This window comes from Crocodylus siamensis, chromosome 1 (genome assembly GCF_052110815.1).
Source record: "Crocodylus siamensis isolate JL-2025a chromosome 1, ASM5211081v1, whole genome shotgun sequence".
Lineage (NCBI taxonomy): Eukaryota > Metazoa > Chordata > Crocodylia > Crocodylidae > Crocodylus > Crocodylus siamensis.
In genome coordinates, this window is record NC_143395.1 from 5,649,136 (window position 1) to 5,675,039 (window position 25,904).

General features: G+C 46.1%; 2 protein-coding genes across 5 annotated transcripts in view; one reads left to right on the forward strand and one right to left on the reverse strand.

Moving 5' to 3' along the window:
* LOC149872517 (uncharacterized) overlaps positions 1 to 9,791 on the forward strand; it is a 73,160-nt gene extending 63,369 nt beyond the window's left edge. For 2 of the 3 annotated variants that reach the window (XR_016439657.1, XR_016439656.1), the window contains exons 4-5: positions 3,668 to 3,725; positions 7,226 to 9,790. Coding sequence is in view for 1 of the 3 variants with exons in the window: in XM_090030712.1 (XP_089886838.1) it covers positions 3,668 to 3,725; positions 7,226 to 7,391 (224 nt within the window). In the remaining 2 variants the exon portion in view is untranslated. Of the gene's footprint in view, positions 1 to 3,667; positions 3,726 to 7,225 lie in introns of all 3 variants that reach the window. The other variant, XM_090030712.1, reaches the window with a different exon arrangement.
* Positions 1 to 21,848, reverse strand: part of TFAP2D (transcription factor AP-2 delta) — a 53,388-nt gene extending 31,540 nt beyond the window's left edge. The window contains exons 1-5 of one of the 2 annotated variants that reach the window (XM_090030699.1): positions 21,810 to 21,848; positions 20,474 to 20,971; positions 16,858 to 16,918; positions 4,668 to 4,833; positions 1,263 to 1,381 (exon numbers count right to left, since the gene is read on the reverse strand). In XM_090030699.1, the coding sequence (XP_089886825.1) occupies positions 1,263 to 1,381; positions 4,668 to 4,833; positions 16,858 to 16,918; positions 20,474 to 20,971; positions 21,810 to 21,848 (883 nt within the window). Of the gene's footprint in view, positions 1 to 1,262; positions 1,382 to 4,667; positions 4,834 to 16,857; positions 16,919 to 20,473; positions 21,020 to 21,809 lie in introns of those variants that run through there. The other variant, XM_090030690.1, reaches the window with a different exon arrangement.
* Between the last annotated feature and the right edge of the window lie 4,056 nt (positions 21,849 to 25,904).

Genomic DNA, 25,904 nt, shown 5'->3' on the forward strand with positions numbered 1-25,904 from the left:
TGCTGCAGTCTAGAGGTTCACTCCCTCCTGCTCATCGATTGGGAAGAATCAGTACCGTGAACTTGTTAGTGGTGTTGGCAGTAGCCCAGGATAAAGCCCAGTGTGGGTCTCATCTTGCTAACCTCAAGTTCCTCCTAAATTTCCCCACTTACTCCAAGGGGTAAATAGTCTACCTGTTTACACCCACAATAAATTACTACATCCCATCATCCCCAAACCAGCCAGCAAATTCATGGGATGAGCTCTCTCTCCACACACCTTTTCTCTGTCCACCTGTTTCCATGAGTCGGTAAGTGGGCACGTAGCTCTATTTTACTCTCATATGCCAAGATCATGGGTTGCCCCTTAAAGGTGCATAAAGGGAAGGATGGCTCTTACCCCAAAGGCTGGTGCATATTCTAAGGCTTCATCTGCTTTACAGATCTGTCTGGATTACAACCAGCTACAGTGAGGGAAAATCCATAATGGGGACAAGGCCAGAGTCACAGCTGAGCCCTGTTTGCTCAGTGGACTCAATCACAAGAGAAATTGAGACCCTCCAAAGTGTGCTGCACTCCCATTGATTGATCCCTGCCTCCTACTTGCGGCAAACATCCCACATTCACAGTTAGGAGCTGGGAGCCACATTCACTAGCTCTGAAAGGACGTGATCCTGTGAGGAGGGAAGCACTTCTGCTTCAGTGGGAGCCAAGAGCTCATTTCTCAGGTCTACAGAGCTGCTTGTGATCAATCTGCAGGCCAACCACAACAGGTGGGGAGTGTCTGATAAATGATTTTGAAATGGCAAAGAACAGCTAGAAAATCCTAGACAGCTCTGAGTCAACTCAAGAGCCAATTAAAAGGAGTTTTTCTGTGATTTTTTGGTCAAAAACTATGCACTTTCATGAACATTTTCAAGATTTTGGACTGGTCCCTGAAAAGTCACAAAGCAAAATGAAAAAATTTGCTGATTAAATATCCCATCTGCCAAATGGGCATAGAATACCTACCTTGCAATGGGACCTTGAGCATCTTGGATTAAGTTGCAAGATCCCTAGAGCAGATCACACAGAAATGTGAGGGGAAGTGGCAGGGAGCAGAAACCATTGGGCTTTGTTTTGACTTCTGTCTCTGCCAGCGACTTCCATTTATGGCCTCAGGCAAGTCACTTCACCTTTTTGTTTGAAATGCAGACAATGATACTTAATCAGAGGGCTGGACAGCATTGCATCAGTGTAAATTATCGCATGATGGCATTAGTCCGTGACACTGTTATACTCTACCTTCTACCAAAGAAGTCAAGAGGGTGACATTGGCTGCTTTCCTTCTTCCAGCAGGCAAATTCAATCCCAGTCTGTCTAATTTTTCTCGCAAACAGCGTCCCCCATTCTTCGATTTTGCTCTGCCATGAGAAAAGTAAAATAAATTTTAAAAATCACCCTGAGTTTTATTCTCTTTACCCTTTTCTTTTTTTTTTTAAAGTGAAATGCCAGTCTACAAATGACAGTCACTACTTTTGCAAATGGAGAATTTGCTCCTGCTGATCTCACTGGAAACTCTCTCAGTGTCCGATCCTCATACTCTTCCTCACACAGGGAAGGTACTTAGGGCCCGATCCCCAGAAGGACTTAGGCATCACAATTCAGAGCAGCAGATAACTTTTCAGCATCCTGCTGCCTTGTAGACCCCTTAGCCCTGAGTTAGGCAGCGAGAGCGGAACTGAGAACTCTGAGTGTTTCCAGAGGACAATTCAGTTCCTGTAATGAGAGCACTTAGACACACAGGGAGTGTTGAATTGTTGGTACAGAAGTGTAAGAACAAATACTTCTCTTAGTCTGGTAGCTTGGAGTGAGTCACAAGCTGTACGTTGGTCACCCACTAGGTGAAAACAGAATTAGTCTCCCTGTATAATGCATGAAGGGATTTAGGCACCTGAGAATAGAATTCACAAAACCCTGTAGGAAGCTATTAATGGAGGGCAAAAGGAAATGTTGAAGACACTTATGTGACTGAAGCCCCATCCTGGACTGTGAGGAAGTGTTTCTCTGATTGTAATTCACCCAGAACACTTTCCTGGATTTGGGCACCTGTCCTACCCCTTTCTCACACAATGAGTATTGTTAACTGACTGCTGCTCCCTCCACCCCGCTGCTTTTATCCAGCATTTTGGTGGTTAAAGGATTCACCCAGAGCACTGGCGGTCCCGGTTCAATTTCCTTTTCTGCCTGAAGGGATTTGAAGCTGCATCTTCCAGGAGAATGCTCTTACCCCGGGGCTATAGGGCATCCCAGGGTGGGGCTGTCTCAATCCCTCCTGTCAAAGATGTATCACTTTGCATGGAATAATTAAATATTCATTGGGCCACAGAGAAGGAGAGTGAGTGAGCTTCACTCTTTCCAGTTAGAGCACTTGCCTGGGACAGGAGACCTGGGTTCCCGTTTCTGCTCCAACTAATACTACATTTAAAATACTAATGCATTCGTTGAATCACGGCATGGAACGCACTTTTCCCTCCTCCCAGCTGAGCACCCTAAATGTTAGGCAACACAGTCATCCTCACGCTCTCTCACTCCCTTAGGCCCGCTGGACATTGAATTAGGTTGTGTAAAGTGGAACAATGTCAACAGGAGGGAAGGAAGGACCCTGCTCTCCAAAACTTGAATATCTTGGCAGCTAACTAGGAGATGCGAGCTCCTATTCCCTCAGACCAGGGAATCCATATCTCATGAGCAAGCGCTCAAACCACTGTGCTACTGGCATTTCACACTCATGCTTTTGTCAGCACTGTGTCAGTGACCTTGCCCCAAAAGCACTCACTGGATCAGTGTCTACAGAGGAGGTAGAGTTTGTGGAGCTTGGGGCTGGGGGAAGGAGGTGGGGACAGGTTAGCGTCCTGGACACTTGGTGTCAGGACGCAAGCCATTCTAGGTAGATCTTTAGATACTTAGGGACCTTTCCTGGCCAAAAAGAAAAAGAGTTTGGTTCCAGCTGATTTTAGAGGCCTTCAAAATTTGGCAGGAATTAAGTCAGTTTTTGGGGCTCTACATTTTGGCCTTAGTCACATGATGAAGGTGGTTTGGTGGGAGCCAGTAATCTAAATCCTTTGTGGATCTAGACCTTAGCCCATGACTCCCAGTAAAGTACTAATTAGGGCTCCTATCGATGTGCAGCGAGACTTCTCCGACGTGCCGGAAACGCAGCATGTCGGAGAAGACTCAGTTAAGCGAGTCTGCTCCAACACACCGGATTTACAGCACATCCGAGTCTGCCGATTACTCGAGTCTGCAGGGAAAGTAACAGGCTCATGCAGGCTCCAGCGTTATGTGCATCAGTCTCCCCGCGCTGAAAAATGGCGACAGGGAGCTTTAAACTGAAGCTCATTCAAGGAGTTTTAGTTCAAAGTGCCTCACCATCATTTCTCAGCATGGCGCTTTTAATTAGCATGACTCACTAACTAAAGTGCCCACCCCCCTGTCCCAGAGCACATCTATAGATACCCTTAACACATGTACATATGCGCTTGGAGCCCAAAAATGAAAGGTCTTAGGTTTACCTACACGTAAGGATCTGCTGAGCCACCTTGATTAAGACACACCCACACTACACAAGGGATTGCCGATACTACACAAAGGATTGCATCTGGCTGCCTTGGATTCCCTAACCCAAATGATGTGTTCCACATTTACAGCTGGGTTGACTGAGCAAGAGAGCACGAACGCCCACCGCTGGAGATGTAACAAAACACGGTAAGTGCTCTCCAACCGCAGTCCTACTTCTTGGGTAGTAAAATGATCTTCAGCATTAGTATAGAGGTCAGACACTGGCCTTAAGTGACCTCAGTGAGATAGGCTGCAGCTTCTGGTATATCTCGAAGCAAAGGGCATTACCTGCTCTGCACCATCTACGCAGCTGCCCCAGGTATTCCTGTGGCTAGCAGACACCCATCCAAGCCGCAGTCCTTCTCCTGTTAGCTGTGTGAGATGAAGCCTGCTAGTTCCCTCCTTTCTTTGGTATTAAGAGGATGTTGTTGCCAGGAGATATGAATTGTGGGTGATATCTTTTTTGGACCAACACTCTGGTTGGTTGCAGAGGCCTGAGGATGGGTACTGTGATACCCCAAAGCTTGCCTATGCCTATACCAACCTCCTTTCTGTGGAGCTCCCAGACTTTTGCTCTGGCTGCTGAGTGGGCTCAGGAAAGCCAAGACTCCCTTGTCTCCTCCCTCACTGCCCCACCATTTGCCCCTCCTTGCTTTATCCTGGCTGGGGTAAAGAATTGAGCAGCACCAAACCTTACAGTAAAGAAGCCTTTTGCAAGTCCAAGAGCTAGTGGGAAAATGTCCATCAAAATTGGTTCTCAGCCCAAACCTGAGGGTATATCTGCTTTTTGGGGAACATTTCAACTTTTTACTAAACAATACCAGTCTAAAACCTGAAAAACAAAAAAGGCTTCTTAATTTTCATTTTCTCAATGATATGTCAAAATTCTCTGTGGAAAATTTCTACAAGAAAACGTTTTAGTTTTCTGTCGAAACTACTCATAGAAGCCCTCCCTACTTCTGTTTTTCTACCAGTTGTAGATGTGACCAACTATCACAGCAGCTGAAGCAAAGTTGATGCTGGAAAAAAATCCTTTGGGAAAGCGGTGACTGTACTTTCTTGATGCTGCCACATTTGACCTCAACTTACCTTCTCAAAATACCTCCCAAGAGGGAAGCATTGAGGCATTCAGGTGGAGACAGTCGTCTCTTCACCTCTGCAATGGTCACTTTGTATTTCGAGGTTGAGCTGAGCAGAGATAAGCGACCGGGCACAGAGCAGAACAGATCAGTGGGGTTAACAACACAGGTGCCACCTATAAAACAGCAGACACATATTAGTGGAAGAAATCAGTGGCCCACTTCCTGAAATGTTCATCTGTGCTTTGGCAAAGACAGGTATTAGTAATAAATTCAAGACTATTTTTGTTTAAATGAAAATATTGCTCCAAAGGTTTACAGGGCAACGACTAGATTTGACATTTAATAGGGATGAAAAATGAATCAAAGCTATGGACAGAGATTTTCAAGGGCAAATGAGACATTATGACTAGATAGTCTGAATTGCTGTATAATGCAGAACATAGACTGTCACCCAATGACTCCTGCATCTAGCATGAGCACAACTTATCGTTAGGTTATAGCAAGATACCCAAGCATGATTTTGAAACCCTGAATGATGGAAAATGTATGACATCCCTTGGGAAACTTTCCTGATGGCTAATTACCTTGACTGCTATATATATGCATCTTAACGTTCCCAATAACTGTGTGAGATCATTGAGAAGCAACAGTGACCTATTTTAATCCAGGAGAATTGACTATGTAATAATAATTGTGCACATGTCCCCTGTGTGGTTTCTTAGGTTTCTGAACCCTCATACAGTCCTCCTACCATTAAGCCAAATTTTGAGCTGGTGCAAATCGCCAGAGATCCAATGAATTATGTTGCCTTAAATCAGATGAGTTCCAGCCCTGGTTATTTATTGAAACTACCAGCTCTTTGGCCAGGTCCCAGAATCTCTGCAAGATTGCCAAAAGCCAAGGGATGGGACTCATGGCCAATAACCTTGTCCCGTATCGTTCATCTGTTCAGATCCAGCTTGTTTAGGAACTAGTCCAAGACTGCTGAGTGAATTCCTATAAAAGTGAAGAACCAGCATAAACACTGCTGCCTTCTGTTCCAGCTGCAGCTTGGCTTCCTTCGGCCCAGCATAAGCACAGAGCACGCATTTAGGAACAAGCAACCAAAAACTTTACACAAAGACAACCACTACCCAAAAAGTTTCTCTCATCCATAGATGATAAAAGAAAAAAATTCCTCACACCCAGATAGATATTAGTAAAATCGCTTAATCCATTATTGGAAGAAACTCACCTAAAAGAATGACAAAGCCCATAATGGAATAGAATTAATCTATTTTTGCTCAATATTCATGGAAAAGTGAAAGAATTTGTCATATCTTATATGTCCAGTCAATGCTCTCTTCCTTCTGGTATCTTTGCATCCATAGACCTAGCCTTATTTTTCTTAATTTACCGTCTTATTTTTCTAAGGTGAATATGATAGTCTGATTCCTACTCACTGTAAAGCCAAACACTGCTACCTATGTTCACGCTGAGTAACTCTTTAAATAGGTAGGACTAAGGGTCTAGTAAGGTGATATCCAACTTAGGTTTATTAAAGTCAGTAAAGACAGAATTCAGCCTAACGTCATTGGTATTAGCAACACTTACACTGCAACCAAAGGTGGGGAAGCACATATGACTATATACATTTATAATACAATGTTTTAAAACAGAAACCTCACTTAACTAAGAACCTAATTAGAGAAGCTCTTAAGTGTGGGCTTATTTTCCTGAATACACATTTTTTTTTTCTGAACTGGGACCTTAGCCTCTGCTTTTCTGGTAAAACATAGGAGTATCAACTTTTGTATCCCTCGATTGTGGGGTGCAAGCTCTGAAGTTTCCACATCCCTGATTTAAGCATGCACAGGGGTGTTCAGGTAGAGAAGTTAGATGCCACATGCATGAGGTAGAGTCTGTGCACCTTCCAGGCCCACTTTCGTAGAAGTCAATGTACAGTTTTGTGTGAGCATTTTAAAAATGTCTGGCTTGCCATATGTGTTTGTAAAAAGTGATAAAAATCTGGTGCCTTCTTTTATCTGATACCTTTATCCATACTGACATATGCACAAACACAGGCATATATATGCATATGTAGAGGAAAACTATGGCTATAGATAGATATTTCAATCTAGAAGACAATATATTTGCATATTTTACAAACAATAGAACTACTGAAATTAATGAAATATTAATATTTATCTTTCTCTGTTCAGTTAAACCCATATGTGCACAAGTAATTTACACTGAATAAATAATTGCTCCTTTAATACAAAAACACGTTGGTCCCACCTTGGCTTTCATCCTCTCATCTGAGTTCATTGAAAACCTTCTCATTACTATATAAGGGTAAATATTTGCAGTCTTAAATATTTAAAAATACCATTAATATGCAGAGAGAGCCTATTAAAAGCAGGGCAGAGATGAACAGGTATAGGGTTAAAAAAAATGCCTTTTGCTTTAAGAAACTGCAGAAGCCAAATTCAATTTTTAGGAACCTTGAAAACAAGTTGCAAATTAGAAGGAGGTAAAATCTGTTGCATATAATTATTTCATGATATTAATTATTCATTGTTACAGCAACATAGAGCGGTGCGGTGCCTTCCAGACAAAGATGGGTCCTCATCTCAAAGGGTTTGCAATCCTACAACCCAGCGTTGCAGCCCTTGCTCACGTGAATACTCCCACTGGGGACAGTGGGACTAAAGACCAGACTCTAAACCAGACGGAAGGGAAAAACGAGTGACAATAAAACAAGGGAGGGTTGAAGAAAAGAGAAAAGAAAGTACATGTACAACACAGTGTAAGATGATACACTATGCCTATGTGCCTCTTGCACACATTTTTAGCTTATTCCTTCTGACTCATTTTTAGTTAATATATAGAAATGAAACTGAGAAGAAGCAAAGGTCAGCAACAAAAGGCCTGTCTATACTCTATTTTACATAAAATAGTAATGACAATAACTAGGGATATGTCTAGCCTAGTACCTGCCCCGCGCTGCATCAGCCCCCATGACAAAAGATAACCCCAGTTCATCTATGGAGACTTTGTTCTCACCACTGGTCACTTCTCAAAGGTCTCTAGCTACAGACAGGGAGCAAGACCAGAGAAGAGAGCAATGCCTATGCTTCTCATGTGTTAAAATGGTTGACTCTAGAGATCCTTGCTCATGGAGGTAGTTTTTACTCATTTCAGTCGTTCTTATGGACCAGGTACTGTTACCAATACTTTCTCCCATGAAAAGCCCACATATCAAAGCAGCGTAGTACTCGACTCAAAGTGAGCAAGAGTGGCAGATTCTGTGCTTGTTACACACAATGTTGAGCACTGGTATTGCCTCTAAAGTCAGCTGTGTGTCAAAACAAGGTCCTCTGTGAGTGGTGCCAGTGGAAGGGTATTAGCAGGACTATCCCTACTAGTAAGGCCCTTTTAAACATGTATGCTCTTGTAGGACTGGATCCATGCTCTATGGATTTGGCCTTACTTCTGAAAATAGACCCACTCTCTCAAGATAAAAGATTACCCACATGGAGAACTGTTTGTAGGATCTGGTTCCACATCTGCAGTTTGGCAGCAGGAATGATCAGGGCCACGGGGCAGCAACTGCTATTTTTTCACTTCCTTAGTCAGCACCTAGTAGTCATGGCTCAGTTACTGCCCCCCACCTCTGCCTACAGGTCGAATATATTCTTCAATGCAATCATATACATTTCTGCTTTAGGATGTGATGTTATCTTCTTATTTGTCATCACCATGACTTCCAATAAATACAACGTTCAGAGTAAAAGCAGCATAGACTTGTTGGGAACAGGGACAAAATGGAAAGAACAAATTTAGCAATGGACAACTCCAGACCCATTCATGCAAAATACCAAGCACCTTTATGTACAGGAAACGTCACTGATGGAGGAGAAGGCCACAAAGTTTCAAGGAGATGTTTCTAAATGGAGAGGGTATTTTAATTTTTGCTGTAAGTCCTTTATAGCTCAATTCTTTCCACCACTGAAATCAACTGGAGAGGGGGCCGGGAGTGGGGCAGGGAGGGAGCAACATACACATCCTCCTTGCAGTTGAAATGGGAGCAAAATTCAGGCCTTTGTGCTGCCCTTGTGCTTTTAGTTTCCTTCCATCCCTTGATCTGACCCCTGTCTCTCAAAACCAAGCAATCTACAGTCATGCAAAAGAGCCATATTGTGAGCTCTGGAAGTTATTTTGTGTACTTTATTCCTTTCCTTTCTTCAAATGAGGCATTCCATTCATCAAAATTAGCATTGCAAATGGTAGGTAGCACCAGTGATAAATGCGTTCAACGAGAACAGCAAGAACATTACTGCACAATCTCTACTAACACATTGGAAACATACTAGTCCGGTGAAATCCATGAAAGTGTCAGCACATTACAATGCAAAGAGAGATATGGGTATTTTGGTTTGAATTGTCCACTTTCATATTAATATGAGATGAAGTATAGGATAATGTCAAGTCAGGGGCAACAATTTTGGCCATGATTCAGCTCAGTATGTAAACATCTGCTCAACTTTAAGTCGCACAGACTTGTTTAAAGTTGCATTTGCTCACAAGCACTTCGTTGGATCAGGGCCTTAGTACGTCAGTGACCATTGATCAGTTGATCTGTGTTCTCAAATGTCTTTCTTTCTTCCAATATTAGTTAAAATATCCTATGTTATTTGTCCTTCAATAATAATAAAAACCCACTATTGCTATGTCAGGAATGTAAGGCTTATAGTTCTATTGTTGTCACTGTGGTTTTATTTCAGATTTTCCTAGCCTGTAGCAAATTGTTTGTGAACATGTACATAACATACTTATTTGTTGATAGTAGTCCCTGCAATATTCAAAGCACTTTCCCAGCATATAAGATGAGCAGGTCACTACTCAAAGTAACTGGCACATAGACAAAGAGAAGTTCTGGGTGAATAAGAAGCAATTGAGTGTTGCTATAAGAATCAGTGTAACGTATTAAAAGAAATATTACAGGAATGAAATTTTAAGAATATAGCAGAGTTATACGTTCATATATTATGCCCATATAATGCATACAAATGAGTTCCTGGGATTTATCTTATAGAAAAGAAGAACATTATGTTGCACCCTTTTATAATTCTATTTTTATCTTCGGGTGCATTAAAAGGAATATCTAGCTTATCATGTATAGCCCTTTATTAATGTTTCTTGCCCTGTTCTGTTCTGAAACTCTGGCAAATTTGGAGATATGAAAATTTCTCTCTCTACGTGTATGTACGGGTGTAAATATATAAACACACACATTTGTATAACTTTAGTGTGTCTATCTATCTATCTATCTATCTATATTTTATATAGATATATGTGGCTATATATCTATATGTGTGTGTGTGTGTATAAACACAAACAACTTGCATAGACATACGTATGTGTTTGTATATATGTGTGTGTAAAAGTGTGTGTGTGTATACACAACCAGTATATATATATAGCTGAGCAAACAATTAATCATCAGTAGTCTACCTGACATATTTCATCCCATTTCCTGTTTAAGTAATCAATAGGTGTTTTAATTTTTTAGGTATCTGTTAAAATATCTAGCATTTAATTCCTGTGACTAGCTTCCACTTTCTGGCTCTATTATGAGTTCACAACCAGTATCTAAAATTCCAGGACAGACACTGTTGGTTATTTTGATATCAGTCATATTGGATAAGCACATTGATATTGGTCATAGCAGATTGATATTGGTCATATTGGATACACATATCTTTTCTAAGGAAGATATTTTTAGCTATGAGTTCAAATTATGTTAATGGTCCTATAAAATGCACTGTTGCTATGAATATTCCTGGAATAACTGAATTCAAGAGACTGCTCACACTAGGCGAACACAAAGGAGGTGCATCCGCAGCCGAAATGATTTTTAAACATACCGGTGATTATCACAGATTTTGGGGGCGTGTGTTCACTCTGCTTCTGACTCTTATGCTGGATCATTTTTTGATCATAATTCATCTCATTGAAGGAGGCCCTGCTGAATCAGAAGTTTTGCAAATCTAGCTGCCTATTTAAATGCCTATATACACAACTCGAATTGTGGGCATCTGTTCTTGAAAAAAGGTGAAAAAAAGAGCTCTTAACTCAGACCTAAGGAGTTGATTCAGGTGAAGCGGAGACAGAACTACATTGGAAACAAAGCAATATAAACCAGGGGACTTTTTGCCCCCCAGGAAAATAATTATTAGTAGACTACAGATAGCCAAGGAGGGTTTATATATTGATGCAGTAACAAGGCCAGCAACCTGCAAATAGCCTAGGACTTATGTTTCTGTTGTCAATTTAGCACAAGCTGGGTGCTACAGCCTGATGCCTAAGCTGTTCAGAGGCAGAGGAGAAAGGAGTTAGTCTCTTTCCCCTTGATGTGAGTGACCCCTGAGTCCGAAGGGCTGCATTTCCTAATATCCCACGTCTCCCTGGATCCTCAATGAATCTCAGAGGAGCAGAACTTCCCAAAAGCTGGCTGAGGACATCTGCAAGCTTTCAACATGTCTAACCCTTCTCTGCGCCCAAGGTTTTGGCACACGTACCTGTGTTGCTACATTTGGCAGGCGGCAGGCTGCATGTGGGTGCTGTGCCCCGCGTGGGCGTGCGGTGAGCAGCCCTGGCACGCGGCGTGTTGTGTGTTTGCCTGCCCCGCGTTGTGCTCTTCGCAGGGGGGTGGCGGGGTTGGCAGGCTGCGTGTTGTACGTTGTGGTGTCTGTGCCGTGCTCAGCGTAGAGGGGGGTGATGAGAGCCCTGGCACAGCGGGTGTGAGTATGGGGTCCTGCGTGTGGAAAAGTGTGGGTGTATGGGGAGGGGGGGCATTGCTGGCACTTGATTATCCCGGGGCAAGGTGTGAACTCGGTTATGCTTCCCAGGTGCCATCCTTTGCACCCGCAGCTTGAATGGCAGTGACCTCGAATTAGCCTTGATTGGAAAACGAGCTGATCTCGCATCCTTCAAGTGGGACAATGAGCAGTGTAAGAACCCGGGGTCAAACTCTTTGTCCCGGGATAAAGTCGGCGCCTGTTTCGACGGCATTGCTGCCCGTGCTATTTGACAAGCCATGTCCGCAAAGGATGGGATTTCTCCCGGGACAAAGCCTTTTGTTGGGGGGGGGCGGTGTTCCTACAGACCTACAAGCCCATTGTCCCACTCCAAGGACCTGTGACCTGTGAAGAGCCGGGGGACAAGTGGGGCTAAGTGGAGCTGATTGCCCGTCCAGTGAACAAGAGCGCGTAAAGGACGGGCCCGCGGCTCGTTTGACGCGCGTTAAAGCTTGGAGCAATCAGCCGCGAATTGACTGGATCGTCTGTTATTAGCCTACATGGGGGCGTGTGGCCCCATGCCTTTCTAGCACGGCTGCGTGGCAACCCTTGTGTTGCTCGTGTGTGTGCAAGCTGATGCTCGTGCCTGGCGACACGACTCTCAGACGCCTCCAACGAAGCCGTCTCCAGCTCTTCGGGGGCTACCTACCTACCGGCCTGCGCTCCTCAGAGCCGTGCCACGAGCCCCTCCAGGGAGCCGCTGCTTTTCTGGGCGCAACAAACCCACAACCAACTCCTTTCCGGACTAGCCAAGGTGTTTTACCCCCTCCCCCCCCCTTGGTAATGAAACAAGCACTTTAGGATGTAATGCGTTTCAAATGGGCCTCTGAAAAAAGGAGACCGCGGTGTTAATTACGGTGGAGCACGAGGCGATTAGGGGTATTACGGGATTAGCGAGATTATGGAGAGGCGCTTCCCCGGATAAGAGCTGGAGGAGCAGCAAGCAGGGGACGGGACAGTAAAGGCAAGGACACAACGGTGGACGATGAAGTGGGATCCCTTGCTCTGCTGTCCCAGTGGAGGGGGTGGTGGCATCCCCCCCCCCAATCCTCTGCCCAACTCTTCATTGAGGGGCTAAAGGAAACCTTTGGCAACGTGCCCGCAGCCGCTTTGTTCTTGCGGGTTGACTTTTGCTCTTGCGGCTTCTTCAAAGGGGGGCTCGGGAAAGGGGGGATCTAGAGCTGGAAAGGTGGGCAGCCTTGGAGACATAAGGGAGAGGGGGATTTTGCAATCAGGGGAGCACAATCCATTCCCCGCTGCCGCCCCTACCTCTGCGGCACCGGCTTCCCACCCCTGAGACCCCGGACAGCGGGGGAGGCAGCCTGGCCTTTCTCTCTGCCGAGCATCCCAGCCTCCTTCCTCTGCAGTGCTGGTTCTCTTAGACAGCAGAAACTACCCTCGGGGCCCAAGTGAACCCCCCTCCCCATAAAGGGTGTCTGATCCCCCCCCCCATCCTCGGACCCGAGCCCCAATCCTTGGACCCGAGCTGACGAAGTATCTCCGATTAAAGCCGCACTTGAGACAGCCTGATCAAGGGGAGGAAGGAAACGCATAAAAGGCAGAAGCGAGGAGTCTTCCCCCGGATTTTATTGGCAGCTTTGCTGGGGTTTGTAAAGCTCGGGTTGATTTTTTTTTTTTTTTTAATCAAATAAGATCTGACACTGTTCCTAGCGAGGCACTAATGGCTCCGCATCCGCACGTCAGTCACCTCGAAGCGATTTGACAAACTCCAGATCTCTGCAAACGCGCCGGGTTCAGATCACATTAATTCCCCCAAAATGTTTTGATTCAAAGTAGTTTGTATTTTATGTTGCCAAGGGCAATCGAAAGAGAGCGATTGCCGATAGCTCGGCCCTTCTCTCTTCCTGGCCCAGAGGCGATAGCAGTATTTAAGCTTCTGAAATTAGCCTGGGGCGGGAAGGAGGGATGATCACAAAGCGAAACACGCGCTTTTTTTGGAGTTTGCCATCTCGGCTTCATAAAACGACACGGGCCAAATGTCACCGAGTCGCCTTTTTCATCCCGATATTTGGAGGGGAGACCCCCGGCTCTCCCCCGCTTCCTGTGCAGGGGCCGGGGAGCGCCCAGAAATCAAACAGAAAGCCGGGTGCTCCGCTTTAAAATGCGAGGGATTGAAAGGGAACGAGCCTCTAATAAAAGCCAGAGACGATTAATGAGGAGAGGATAAGGGAGGCGAATTTTTTTCTTTTTTTTTTTTAAAGAGAAAAAAAAACATGATTAAAAAACACAGACGACTCCTGTAAATAGGGGCTTCAATTTCTTCGCGTGATTTCTTTTGAAACGGGCGATCTGAATATTCAACTTTTAAGGCAAAGCTCCACTCTGTATGTACAACATTAATATGATCTCTGCAGAATTTGGGACTCGGCAATATTAACATATCAAAGCCGCTGCCTGAGGCGAGAGAAGCTATCGATACGCGAGCAGTAGGTAAAGTAAAGATTATTGGTCCTGATGCTCGCAGCCGCGGAGCTGCGGGCGAAACCCTGCACGCCATTAACGCGGAGTGATGGTGCGGGGCGGCGAGCCGGGGCAAATATTGGATCTAGCTGGTAATTAGCTCGCCACCGCCGGAGTCCCGCACGAGGCGGCGCCTTCCCCGGCCTCATTAAAGCCAGTCGGGAAAGAAGCGCACCAAAAACCACAGCAGCCGGCCGGGGCGAGATGATGAAGATGAAGAAGATGATTTCCCTTTTAAAAGACGCCCCCCTCCCCACCTTGGAGTCTTTTTTTTTTCTTCCAAGGGAAACTTTAATATCCTTTTTTTCCTCCTCCAGTCTTCCTCTCTTTCCTAGCCCGTGAAAAAAAACACTAGCAAACCTCATTTAAAAACAAAATCATATGTTTCTATTAGTGCCAAAGAAGCGTGGTGGGGTGGGGACAGCTGACGCGAGACCTAAAATATTAGGAAGCCCAGCTCCGGGTTGAGTATCTTCTACTTGAAGTATTAGGGGAAAAGAAGGGTTGAGCATCTTCTCCTTGAAGTGTTAGGGGGAAAGAAGGGTTGAGCATCTTCTCCTTGAAGTGTTAGGGGGAAAGAAGGGTTGAGCATCTTCTCCTTGAAGTGTTAGGGGAAAAGAAGGGTTGAGCATTTTCTCCTTGAAGTGTTAGGGGAAAAGAAGGGTTGAGCATCTTCTCCTTGAAGTGTTAGGGGGAAAGAAGGGTTGAGGATCTTCTCCTTGAAGTGTTAGGGGGAAAGAAGGGTTGAGCATCTTCTCCTTGAAGTATTAGGGGAAAAGAAGCCTGATTTATTTATGGGAAATAGGGTACGGCGCTGAGGCACGGGAGGGTTTGATTATTGCTAACGCCTACCTCGTGGTTTGAAGTCGGACAAAATATTTATTATGTATTTTTAATACACGTTGGAAAGGCAGAGGCTCGCCTTGGATAGCTTCCCCTTGCCTCCGCCAAGAGCCCGATCGGGCTGGTGCAGAAGCCGCTAAGCGCTTAGATCAGGGGAGAGGAGCGCCTACCTTTTCATGCTGGATTGCCTTTGCTATCAGTCTTTAAATCCTTGAATAATGTGATCGCTTTAAACAAAAACAAAAAAAAACCCAGAGAGGGGGAGTTTTGACTACAATCAGGCCCAGGTAATTGGCGCTGCCTGAGCAAGAGCCGGGGAGCCCGGCACGGGAAGCGAGCGGGGAATCCTTGCCCAGCCGGGAGCCGAGAGCCGAGCCACAGCCAGGCAGAAACGCGGCTGTACGGGCACTCAGCCTGTCTCCCTCTCTGCAGTCACGATGCGTCTTCCTGCGGGTCAGACTTGGCTCCCAAACGGAAGCACTTGCTTCGGGATAAGTAAGAGCCACTGAATCGCGAGGCGGCTTCACCCAACACGACACGTCGCTCCCACACAGCCCGTGCAACCCACCCACGCTCTCCAGCTCGCTCCTTTCGTGTCCAGCGGGTGCCCCGCTCTTTTCTCCGGTGCTATCCCCCCGGCTCCTGCCTGGGTGTCACCCTGATTCCCGGGAGCGACAGTCCTGCCTCTTTGCAGGAGGAGCGGGGGCGCCCGAGGGGAGGGACGGGGGAGCCGCCGGGGCAGAGCCGGGCAGGGCGCGGGGGCCGCGGCGGAGCTGTCCCTTCAGCACCACCGGACCCTCGCCCCCTCCCTCCTCCGCTCCCACCACTGCTCCCTGCTCCTTCTTCCAGCCCTCGTGTCCTAACAGCCTCCGGCCCGGCCATCCAGGGCCGCCCTTGCTCAGGCAAAACCCGGCTCCGGAATAAGCACCACGCCAAGAAACCCCATGGCCCTCAAGCCAAGCCTTCTCCCACCCTCTTGCATTTGTCGGCCAAAAACCGGTTTGCAGTCGCTGCTCCTAATCACCCAGGCGTCTTCAGAGCCCGGATAGATCAGCCTCTAAGATCGGAAGCTGGGTTTTCTACCGGCAACTCTCCCCACCCTCCTTTCCTTTTCAAATTAAAGAAAGAAAGAAAGAAACCACAGTAGTTGCAATTAGTTTAAGATCAGGGGGTATTCCTCCTTTCCTTTTCAATTAAAAAAAAGAAGAAAAAAAAAGAAACCACAGTAGTTGCAATTAGTTTAAGATCAGGGGGTATTTTTCTACACATCATGTAAGTCTAAAACTGGCCCGGGAGAGGAAGGTGGGAAACCGGATCTAGTCCGTATTATATAGTTTCCACAATGAGCGTTATGAATCAGGGAAGTGAATAATTAAGGGGACAGGAAAATGAATACAAAGCAGAAGATGCATTTGCACAACGCTGTTGGTTTCATTATGGATCAAAAGCCTCCCCCGCTTGTTTCTATATTCGAGTTGACCCCATGGGCTGTCAGGCAATACAGCCTACTTTCTCCCTCCTCTTTCCAATAGAAATAATCCATCCACGTATTTTTCCTATGGCCCGGGAGTCCGGAGAAGAGGACGGAGTCGTCCAGCTCACTTCCACCTCGGCTGTGTCCTCGGACAGACGGAACGGGGTTCACTCGCACTGGTCAAGGCGGGTTTCTGCCTTGTTCAGGGCATGAACCTTTCCCTAATTCTCGCTCTCTCCCTAAGGCATGAAGCTGCAGGTTTCACAAACCGGAGCCGGAGAGCACATGTCTAAACCAAGATCAGGAACCTGCCGGGGGAAGGGGGAAAGCCAAGCAGTCAGCAGACACCGGGAGTGCGCGCTGTTTTGTGGGGCGATGGGCTGGTGGCACATTTCTGATGTCCTGCTGCTGATATGGAAACCATTGGTCGCTTTTTCTTTACTAATACTCGGACACCGAGATGCGAGGCAGACAGATAAGCTATTTCTATATGTACATGTGTGTATATATATATATATATAGAAATAGAAAAAATATATATTTCCAAGCCCACTTACCTCTCCTGATGACCCCTCCCTGGCCGTTCAGGACTAGCCCACACTGGGCCTCCACTGAGCTCTTAAATAATAGGAAAGACAAAAATCAGATACAGACACAAAAAGAGCAGACTTCACTAGCTCGAGCAGCAGTTGTCCCAGCAGTAACAGCAGTTAGGATCATATTTCCCCAACCCAGTGTTAAGATCAGATTCAAAATTGCCTGCCACATCAGTACATGACAATACCGACGTGGAAACTGTTATCATCCTGGAAATGGATCTTTTTTTTTTTTGCCAGGAAAACAACAACAACAAAAAAACCCCTGGCAGCTCCGACCTCCTTTCCTTTTGATTTTTACCTAAAGAGTCAAATTAAACTGGTAGATCAAAAAGTATTCTTTTGAACACAGAGAGATCATTCATTTAGCAACTGTGTGTATATACATACGTTGTGTAAGCAAACACTGTGTGTTGTATGTGTGCACACGTATACACACACGCATGCATCTTTCTCCCTATATCTATCTATGTATATCTATATCTATCTATATACAAACACATAGACACACACATATATATACCCCAATCTACACTACATATATTGTAATATACGTATATATATGCGTTTTTTATACACACATGTAACCTACAGACACAATTCTCAAAAGAATATGTGTATTATATATATATAGAGAGAGATATCTATGTATGCATGTATTTATCCAGTTATGTATTGATGCGTGTATTCATCCCTCCTTTCCCCCCAAATCACATCCTGGGTAACAATACAGCTGATAATTCTGCAAATACATCTTTAAATGCACGCATGCACATACAAAGTGGATCTATACGTGTGCTTGCGTCCGTGGGTACACATATCTGTGTGCGTGCCTTGGACGCGGTATACATACACGTGCATGTGCAAAGTTGTCAATAGACTAGCCATATGCCTTGGGCTACAGATGAACGGGGCTCTCTCTGTCTAGACTTCTCTTACTTACCCTTTTTAATTTTTACATCTTGCTCCTCTTTTAGAAATATTGTTAAAGGAATCCTAACAAGTTTAAGACAGATTTAAAAATATGTATCTATCTATCTTGATGAGAAGGAAAAAAACAACCCCCTAAATCTTTGTCCAGTGGAAATGTGTTAAAGACGCATTTTCCTTTACAAACAAACGAGGTATTGGACATGAAAGAGGCCTTTAAGGGTGTTAACCTACTCAACAGCCCGTGAAGAGTTAAGTAAATGCGGAGAGAGTCGGCGCATAATAAAAACCCCACTTTACAAAACAACCTTTACAGTCCTGGCTCTCTCCCCCAGTTTCGCCATATTGGCGCTGGCCCTGTAAAACCCTCCTTTTCAAGGCCCTTTTTTATTTTAAGTGTTCTGCCTTAAAGTGATTATGAAATCAATATGAAAAAAACTTGGCGACTGAGCATAAATTAAAGCGGTGATGGGAAAAGGTGTGACAGTTTTCTTTGTTGTCCATGGAAAATCTTTTTAGGGGACTCAAAGATGCCACTTCAGCCCCAAGACTGTTTGCATCTGTTAGCCTGACTTAAACCGCCCTCGAAACTATTGGACTTTCACTTAAAATTCTGTGCAGGGAAAAGTATATTTACATTTGTTGCATTTGAAATGAGGCATATGCTGATGAAGGGTTTCAAAAGAAAGGCTAAGGGGAAGGGAAGACGGGGCAGCCCCAGATTTTTGTTTGTTAAAGGACTCGGGTCAATTTCTGTCAATTTCACGTCGCCACCGGGTCGGCGGACAATTAAAGCCGCGGGGAAATTGACAAGCGTCGAAGTTTGGTGAGAAGCGACTAAAACCCACGCAGCAAAACGTGCCCGGCCCCGATGTGTCTTTTCCACACCCCGGGGTTTTCTTTGGAAAGGGAAGGGTGGAAATGGGACCCGAAGTCCTAAGATGTTAGTGGGGGGGAAGAAAAAGACAAATCGCAAAACACGACAGGGTTGCTCGATGGATCAAATCTGTTCATTTGTGCCCTATTTTTAAACGTTGCTTTTTCTATTCTTTTTTTTTTTTTTAGATTAAAAAAAAAAATGAATCTGGATACAGCGGCTTAACCATTTTTTTTTTCCTAGGGGAAACATGTTGTTTGGTCGGATGACATTGCATAAATGACCAGTTGAATGGCACTAAGTCGAAAATTGGATAAACTATGGTGCTCTTTTGCACGGGATTTAAGCATTGTCTGCTGCCTTGCAAACGTTCCTAATCCCCTCTTTTGAAAAATACAAGGCTTTGTGCCCGGCAAAGAAAAAAAATTTGTCCAGATACAAAAAAATCAGCAGCAGACGTGGTTATAAAAAGGAGTAAATAGGTTTTAGTTGGGCTAAGGAGTGAATGGCACTTTTTTTTTTTTTTTGAGGGGTGTAACATAAGGAGATCCTTGTGGAAAAGGGAAGAAGGAGAAGAAGAAAAAAGCCCAGAGCGTATAAAATTATTTGCTGAATTTTAATGGAGAAAGTCAAGGAGTCATAGTTTTCCCCCCACCTTCTCCTCGGGGATCGAGGACATTTTATGATTTTGTGAAGGCTGAAGTTTTATTTTGTTTTCTTTCTTTTTCCCCCTCCCCCCCGGCTTTTCTTCCTTCCTTTCTCTCTTTCTCCCGCTTTCTATTTCTCTCTTTCTTTCATAAGTTAGGCAAATACAATAAAAAGATATTTTGGAGGGAGGGAGGTAGTGGGGGGGGGATCTCTTAGTTCTTCTAACTTCAGGGTTTTTCGGGTCTCCGACCCTTCTGTGTAAAGGGGAAAACACCCTCGCATGTGGGAATAGGACAAAAAAAAAATCAGGGGAAGGAAGGACGGGCAAGAATTACAGGCAGATCTACCCAAATGTCCGGAGCAACTGGGTTGTGCTGAGGGAAACACGCTACTTTTATTTAACTTCGGACTGTAACCCCCCCACCCATATTCCGATATTCCTAAGGGGTGAGGGGACGCCTTTGCATTTGGGATCGAGCCAGTTGCAAGGGGAAGGGAAGCGGATGAGGAGAGAAAAAGCAGGTAAATGAGTGCATTGAGAACTGCAGGTGAACTAGGTTATGATCTACCCGGGTGAAGAGTTTGGGCGAGTGCACAGACAGGTGCACAGCCGGGGGGATGCATGGATGGCTAGATCGATCAGTCCCGAGGTATTTACACCCATCTCTCTATACGGGGAAAGGGTTGTTTTGACTGCATATTTCTCCTCCCGTGTTGCTTCCCTGTTTTACCCTCAGAGCAGACCAGACAACGGGAGGCTACAGGAGGGCAGGGACCCCGTCCCTGTTGTGTCTCTCCTCCTCCCCCCCAACTCTCTGCGCATCCCATTTTGTTTCGCAGGGTATTTAAAAAGAGCCACAATTACAACAACAACAACAACAACAAGTCAGGCAAGGGCTGGAGGAGACTTAGGCTGGTTCATTTGGTTCTGGCGGCTGGGAGGCAGGCTCTCCATCTTCCCACCCAGCTCCGCCGCAGCGGGGCAAGTGAAGGCAGATGCCCCGTGAAGAGAGCTGCTCGCTGGGTCATGATGGTTACAGGACCCCCCACCCCCCCCTCCCCTTTCCCCTGCCCTTGAGAGAGCTATCCAGAGGCATGGAAAGTAGCCGGCATGCGAGTTACCTGCAAATCGTCCGCTCCCGAGGCTGAGAGCCCCAGGCTCGGTCCTGGCAGGAGCCTTTGATCTGGATGCATCCCATATTGGGACCCATGGCTCATAAGAGACAAGTCGTGGCGGCGGTAAGCATCTAGGCACCCGAGCTCTCTCCTCTGCTCGTCCAAGCAAGAGGATTTGAGTGCCCGGGCATTGTGCAGGTTAATAAAATCGGTGGGTTCCCCATGGTGGATCTGCTGGTAGTACTGCTGCGAGTGGTGGAGCGAGTTCAAGGAGTAGGCGTCGGGGTTGACGGCCGGGTGGCTGTGCTGGAACTCGTAGTGGAAGGACTGGTGGTGCAGGGGTGTGTACTGGTGATTAGTGGAGAAATACGGGGAGGCGAACTCAGTGCCAGTGGTGGAGTAAGTTAGAGGCGACGAGGAGGAATAGGCGACAGTTGAGTTGGCCACAGACTCCAGACATCCCAGCTGCATCAAACGGTAGCTGTTTGATCCGTCATGACGTATCTGCAAGGGAGAAGGGAAAAGGAGACCCAAAAACTGGAGGTTTGTCATTGAAAACCCCGGCTGAGACGCCTTCCGAGCGCCCTGTCCCGCATCGCGTCCCCCCCCCGCAACATCGACTTCCCAGGCACCGGCAAACCCCGCTCCGAGCCCCGGCCCCTGGAGCTGGCGCCAGGCGAGAGAGGGGGAGAGCGGAAATACAACAAATAAACCCCCAAACCTGCCTTAAAACCGTCAAGCGAAATGAATCCACGGCACTCAAATCATATGTGTGTGTGTGCATATATATATATATATATGCACACACACACACTGATCACAGCTGAGATAGCTGGGAATGACACAGAAAGTCATCAAACAACAGACACACACACACACAGACTCTTGCCATTAGGTTTTAGAGTTGCAGAGCTGCTTAGCTGGGGGATCCGTGTGTGCCTGCTGGCTTGTCTTGTTTTTTTTTTTTTTAACGAATCCCATCCAAATTTTCCCCTTCCTATGTTTGTCGAGAAGGGGGGAAGCCCCCCAAGCCTAGCCCCAGCTTCCCCCTTTCCTGGCGAGCAGCTCCTGCTCTGATGAAGGGGTATTCTTCTGTTTTCGTGATGGCGACTGATTTAACGTGGGTAATGAGTTACCCTTTCTGGCGACAGATGTCATAACGAATTTTCTCTCTATACTTCTTTAAGTTCTCTCTGAAGCCAGATTATAATTAAATGTAACGGTCCAATATGGATTAAAAAAAAAAAGAAAGAAAGAAAAGAAGTGGAAACAACCACACAGACACACACACACACACACATGCACACACACACACACACACACACACACACATACAAAATACCTCTGCATCGTGGACGAGTCCTGGAAAGGTAGTTGACATTTTTGGTTGTCTGGGAGAAGAAAAAAAAAAAGGAAAAAAAAAAAAAAAGGAAAAAAAAAAAAAAAAACAAGCTCAGGATCAAATTCCCCTTCTCCAAATAAAAAAAGGAAAAAATAATAAAAATTCCAAACTTCTCGTATTTCCCCAATTTTATTTTTATTTTTTTTATTTTTTTTTTTAGCAAAATCTATACATACAGAGAGAATTTGCAATGGATCTGCATAGATCAGATCTCTGCCTTTTCTCTGCACCTCCTTAAAAACCTGTAGGAACAAAATTTTCCCTCTGCACAAAAGCAGCTCCCTGGATCAGATTTTGTACTTGCTGGGTATTTCTTTGGCTGATGTCGTAGGTCCCTTGGTAATATAGAAGTTTTGAAAATTAAGCATCAGCACTGAGAACTGGGAGGACAATAGATAGAGGAGCTTCATCCCAGGAGACAAGGAATAAATATTGTATCTTCGCCTAATAAGGAACTGTAGGTTCTTTCAACATTTTTATACATTTTTCCTCCACTCTTTAGATTGCTTTTTTTTCTTTCCCAGGCTAATATGGGAGCTAATCTGATGGAAGGGGGCATTTTGTACACATTTCACTGGGAAGACATAGTTCTAATAGCTATTAATCTATATTAATTAAACCGTCTTTTTAAATAGGTAAGTGCTCCTTCCTGTTGATTCTACTGCTTTTAAATATTGACCGAGGCAAAGTACTGCACATTGAGGCGTGTGTCTGTTTAGCTGTATTTTTCTAAATGAAAACAATGATGTTGGGCTGGGGGGGGGGGTTTCCCCTTAAATTCCCATCGAAGTGAAGTCCACCCCACGCCCCAACCTTTTTTTTTTTTTTAAGGCTATGCAACAAACAAATATTAAAGATATATATCTATATATGTATCTCTCTCTATATATATATATACATATAGAGATAAATAATTATCTCTCTATATACATATAGAGATATTATATAATTATGTCATCTACATATATAGATATATCTATTTATATAGCTATATCTATATACGTAGATTATATTATCTATGATATAGATAGATAATATAGATATATATCTATATATGTGGATATATACAGATATATATCTATATACGTATCTATATAGCTATAGATACATCTATCTGGCTATATACAGCTACGGCTTTATACTATATCTATACATCTATATATCTATATCTATCTATCTATAAAATAATCACGAGGACGAGATGATCCCGTATCATCGCATTGACTTCTACAACCTATTTGTCCGGGATACATAATACAGTATCAGAAGCTGGGCATGGAATACAAGGAAGAAAGATGTGAGAGAGAAAGCCAATCTGGAGAGCTTCCCCCACTTAAGAAAAAAATGAAATAAAAGGCGAGTGCCGGTAGATTTATGATCGTGGGAAATTGCTGGAGACTGGGTGACGCTGGGTTGCCCAGTTGAGGATTTTGCATATTTATTTATTTCTTGACATCAATCCTAGGAGTTTCCTTTCCTGGATGCATCTGAAACGGCTCCCCTCCCCCCGGATCTCGGGTGCCATTTAGAACGCGAAGTATCCCCGCACGCCCCGCACGTTCGGAACGGAGCCCTGGCGGGGCAAATTGCATCCGGGCTGCGGCAGGGTCCGGCCACATGGCATTGCCCGCCGACGCGTCTGCGGCTGCTGGCGAGCTCCCACAAATTACAAGCCTGCAGATAGACGAGGGTGTAACTTGCTTTTAATTGCCATTTAATTTGCTTTGCTTTTAAGTGTTTCAGCAGCGAAGGTGTCTTAATAATAAGCCGCAGGCAAACAGGCATGTGGCTCTGTCTCTCTCTCTCTCATTCTCTCTCCCCTTTTCTTCTTCTTCTTTTTTTTTTAAAGGTCCAGGTTTGGGGAGGGTTTACTGGTATCTGTTCATGCGGGCTAACAGGAGCTGTCATTCAGCCCTCTTTTCTTTATACAAATGGACAAAGGCACACGACTAGAATCGAAATGCATTGTCTGAAATGGAAAAGTGAGATTATCGAGGCCTGCCGAGAGGTCAGCAGCAAACACTTTCTACCTCTTCGCCATTTGATAAGCGCGTCCGTCTTTGCAGAGTTGTGCTCCCCCCACCCCCCACCCCCCTAATGAAGAAAGAAATGTAGGAGACTAAGGGGAGGAGGGGGGGGGGAGTGAAGAAAGAAAGAGAGAGAGGGAGAAACACGACTTTCCCTCCCTTTTCACATGAAATTTCGGCAGCGATTCTCCTAATGTCATCACTGAAATAGCAAGGACCCCTTTTTTCGTCTCGGAGAATATTTCAGGAGCTGCTCCAAACGCCAGCACCGTTTGGACTTTGCAAGAGGATGGGGCAATGCAGAGTAAAGAAACAAGGGGAGCTCCTTCCAGCGACTGGCCCAATCCTAGTGAATAAGTGCACAGTATGTGTGTGCACAGTATATGTGTGCACAGTAAAGACGTAAACACTATACCTTAAAAAAAAATTACCACCCCCTTCCCATCTCGAAGGGCCCTCCCTGGTCGATTTAAGTGACTTACTCCTCTTCTCCTCCAAGGAGCGATATGAACCGCCAGCCCTGCTGGACAGAGAAAATAATCCTCCCCCCTTCAGTTTTAGGGTCTAAGATCTTTTCAAGGCCATCAATGACCCAAAGCATTAGTGCCTAAGGAGACGATTTACATCGGATTTGGGGGTGCTTCCTCATTCAGCTTCCCCGCGCAGCTAAATGCGCCGCAGAAAGGGGGTGGGCCTGGAGAGTGCTCTACGGAGACCCTTGCCGGGGCCTGGGAAAAGTGTGGGGAGCTACCCCGCTCCCTCACCGCCCCCCTAGGGCTTTCCCCTGCCCACAAGCATCCATGTGCAGCCCGCTGCTCTTCCCGAGGCAAGACTCACCGGTGCTTTGTATTTATTTATGCGGGAAACGACCATGTGGAGGGGGGCGGGAGGGTTTTGAACCTGCTGTTTCCACTAGCTGTCTTAATCCCTCCCCCCCGCCGGGATTAACCCCCCCCCGGACAGGGCGTCCTCCCAAATCAAGCGAGGAGCCAGCGACTAGCCCAACCCCAGCCCCAGGTGATCGTGTCTGGAGCCCGTGCCATTTATATCTACGGGTCAGGCCCATCTGTCCGGGGCTTAGCCCGGTCCCTCTCTCAAGGCACTGGGAGCCGTGTGCCTCCTTCCCGGGAGGGAAGCCCCGGGGCCAGCTGGAGCGGGTTACCCCGCGTTGGACGCCCTGCTCCCCACGAGCCAGGCTCCCGGCGGCGACTTGCCCCGCGCACACGCGGGCCGGGCGCGGGGCGGTGGGCTTGGGGAGGGGAGCTGGGCAAACGACGGGAAGAAAGGCTCTCCAGCCGGGTCTCTTCTGCGGGACGGGTAGCTACAGGCCCGCAGTAGCGATGTCTCTCTCCGTGCGTGGCCGGCACGCTCGCTGGGTGTCCGCCTTTCCCGGGGTCCCCGTCCTCATCCTCATCCTTATTGCTCGTTTGTAAAGTGTGAAGGACTTGAGCCTGGGGCAAACCTTGGCTCTCACTTGCACTGCTAGCTCTTGTTCTTGCACCCCCTCCTCCCCCTTGGTTTTGCAGCGTGTTGCTTTCCGGAGGCGACTCGTTTGCCTCCTTTCTATCCATTTTTTCCCTCCCCTTCAGCCTTACTACAGGTGGGGAGCAGAGGGGTGGATTCAGACTGTGCCCCGCGGTGTGCACCCCTCCCCCAGACCCAGCACGTCCCTTGACTGAGTTGCCTATTAGGATATTAGGAAAACTTGCCTGGGCAAGGGCTGCAGACGCGAGGGGATCACGCCAGGATGCGACCCGCTGCTCGCTGCGGCCCGTTCAGCCTCTTTGCACCTGGAAGCTGGTACAAAGAGGACCCCCCTCCCACCCCAGCGACGACTGGTTTGTAGGGGACGAGGCTGCAGACTTGGTGCACTTCCAGGGGTTTGTCTGTCCACCCTCAAAGACAGGCAAAGGAGCAGCTCGTGCGTCTGATGGATAAAAGGGAGGGTTGCACTGAATTATAACAAAACTGAGGGTTGGAAGAGGCCTCAGGGGGTCACATCTGGTCC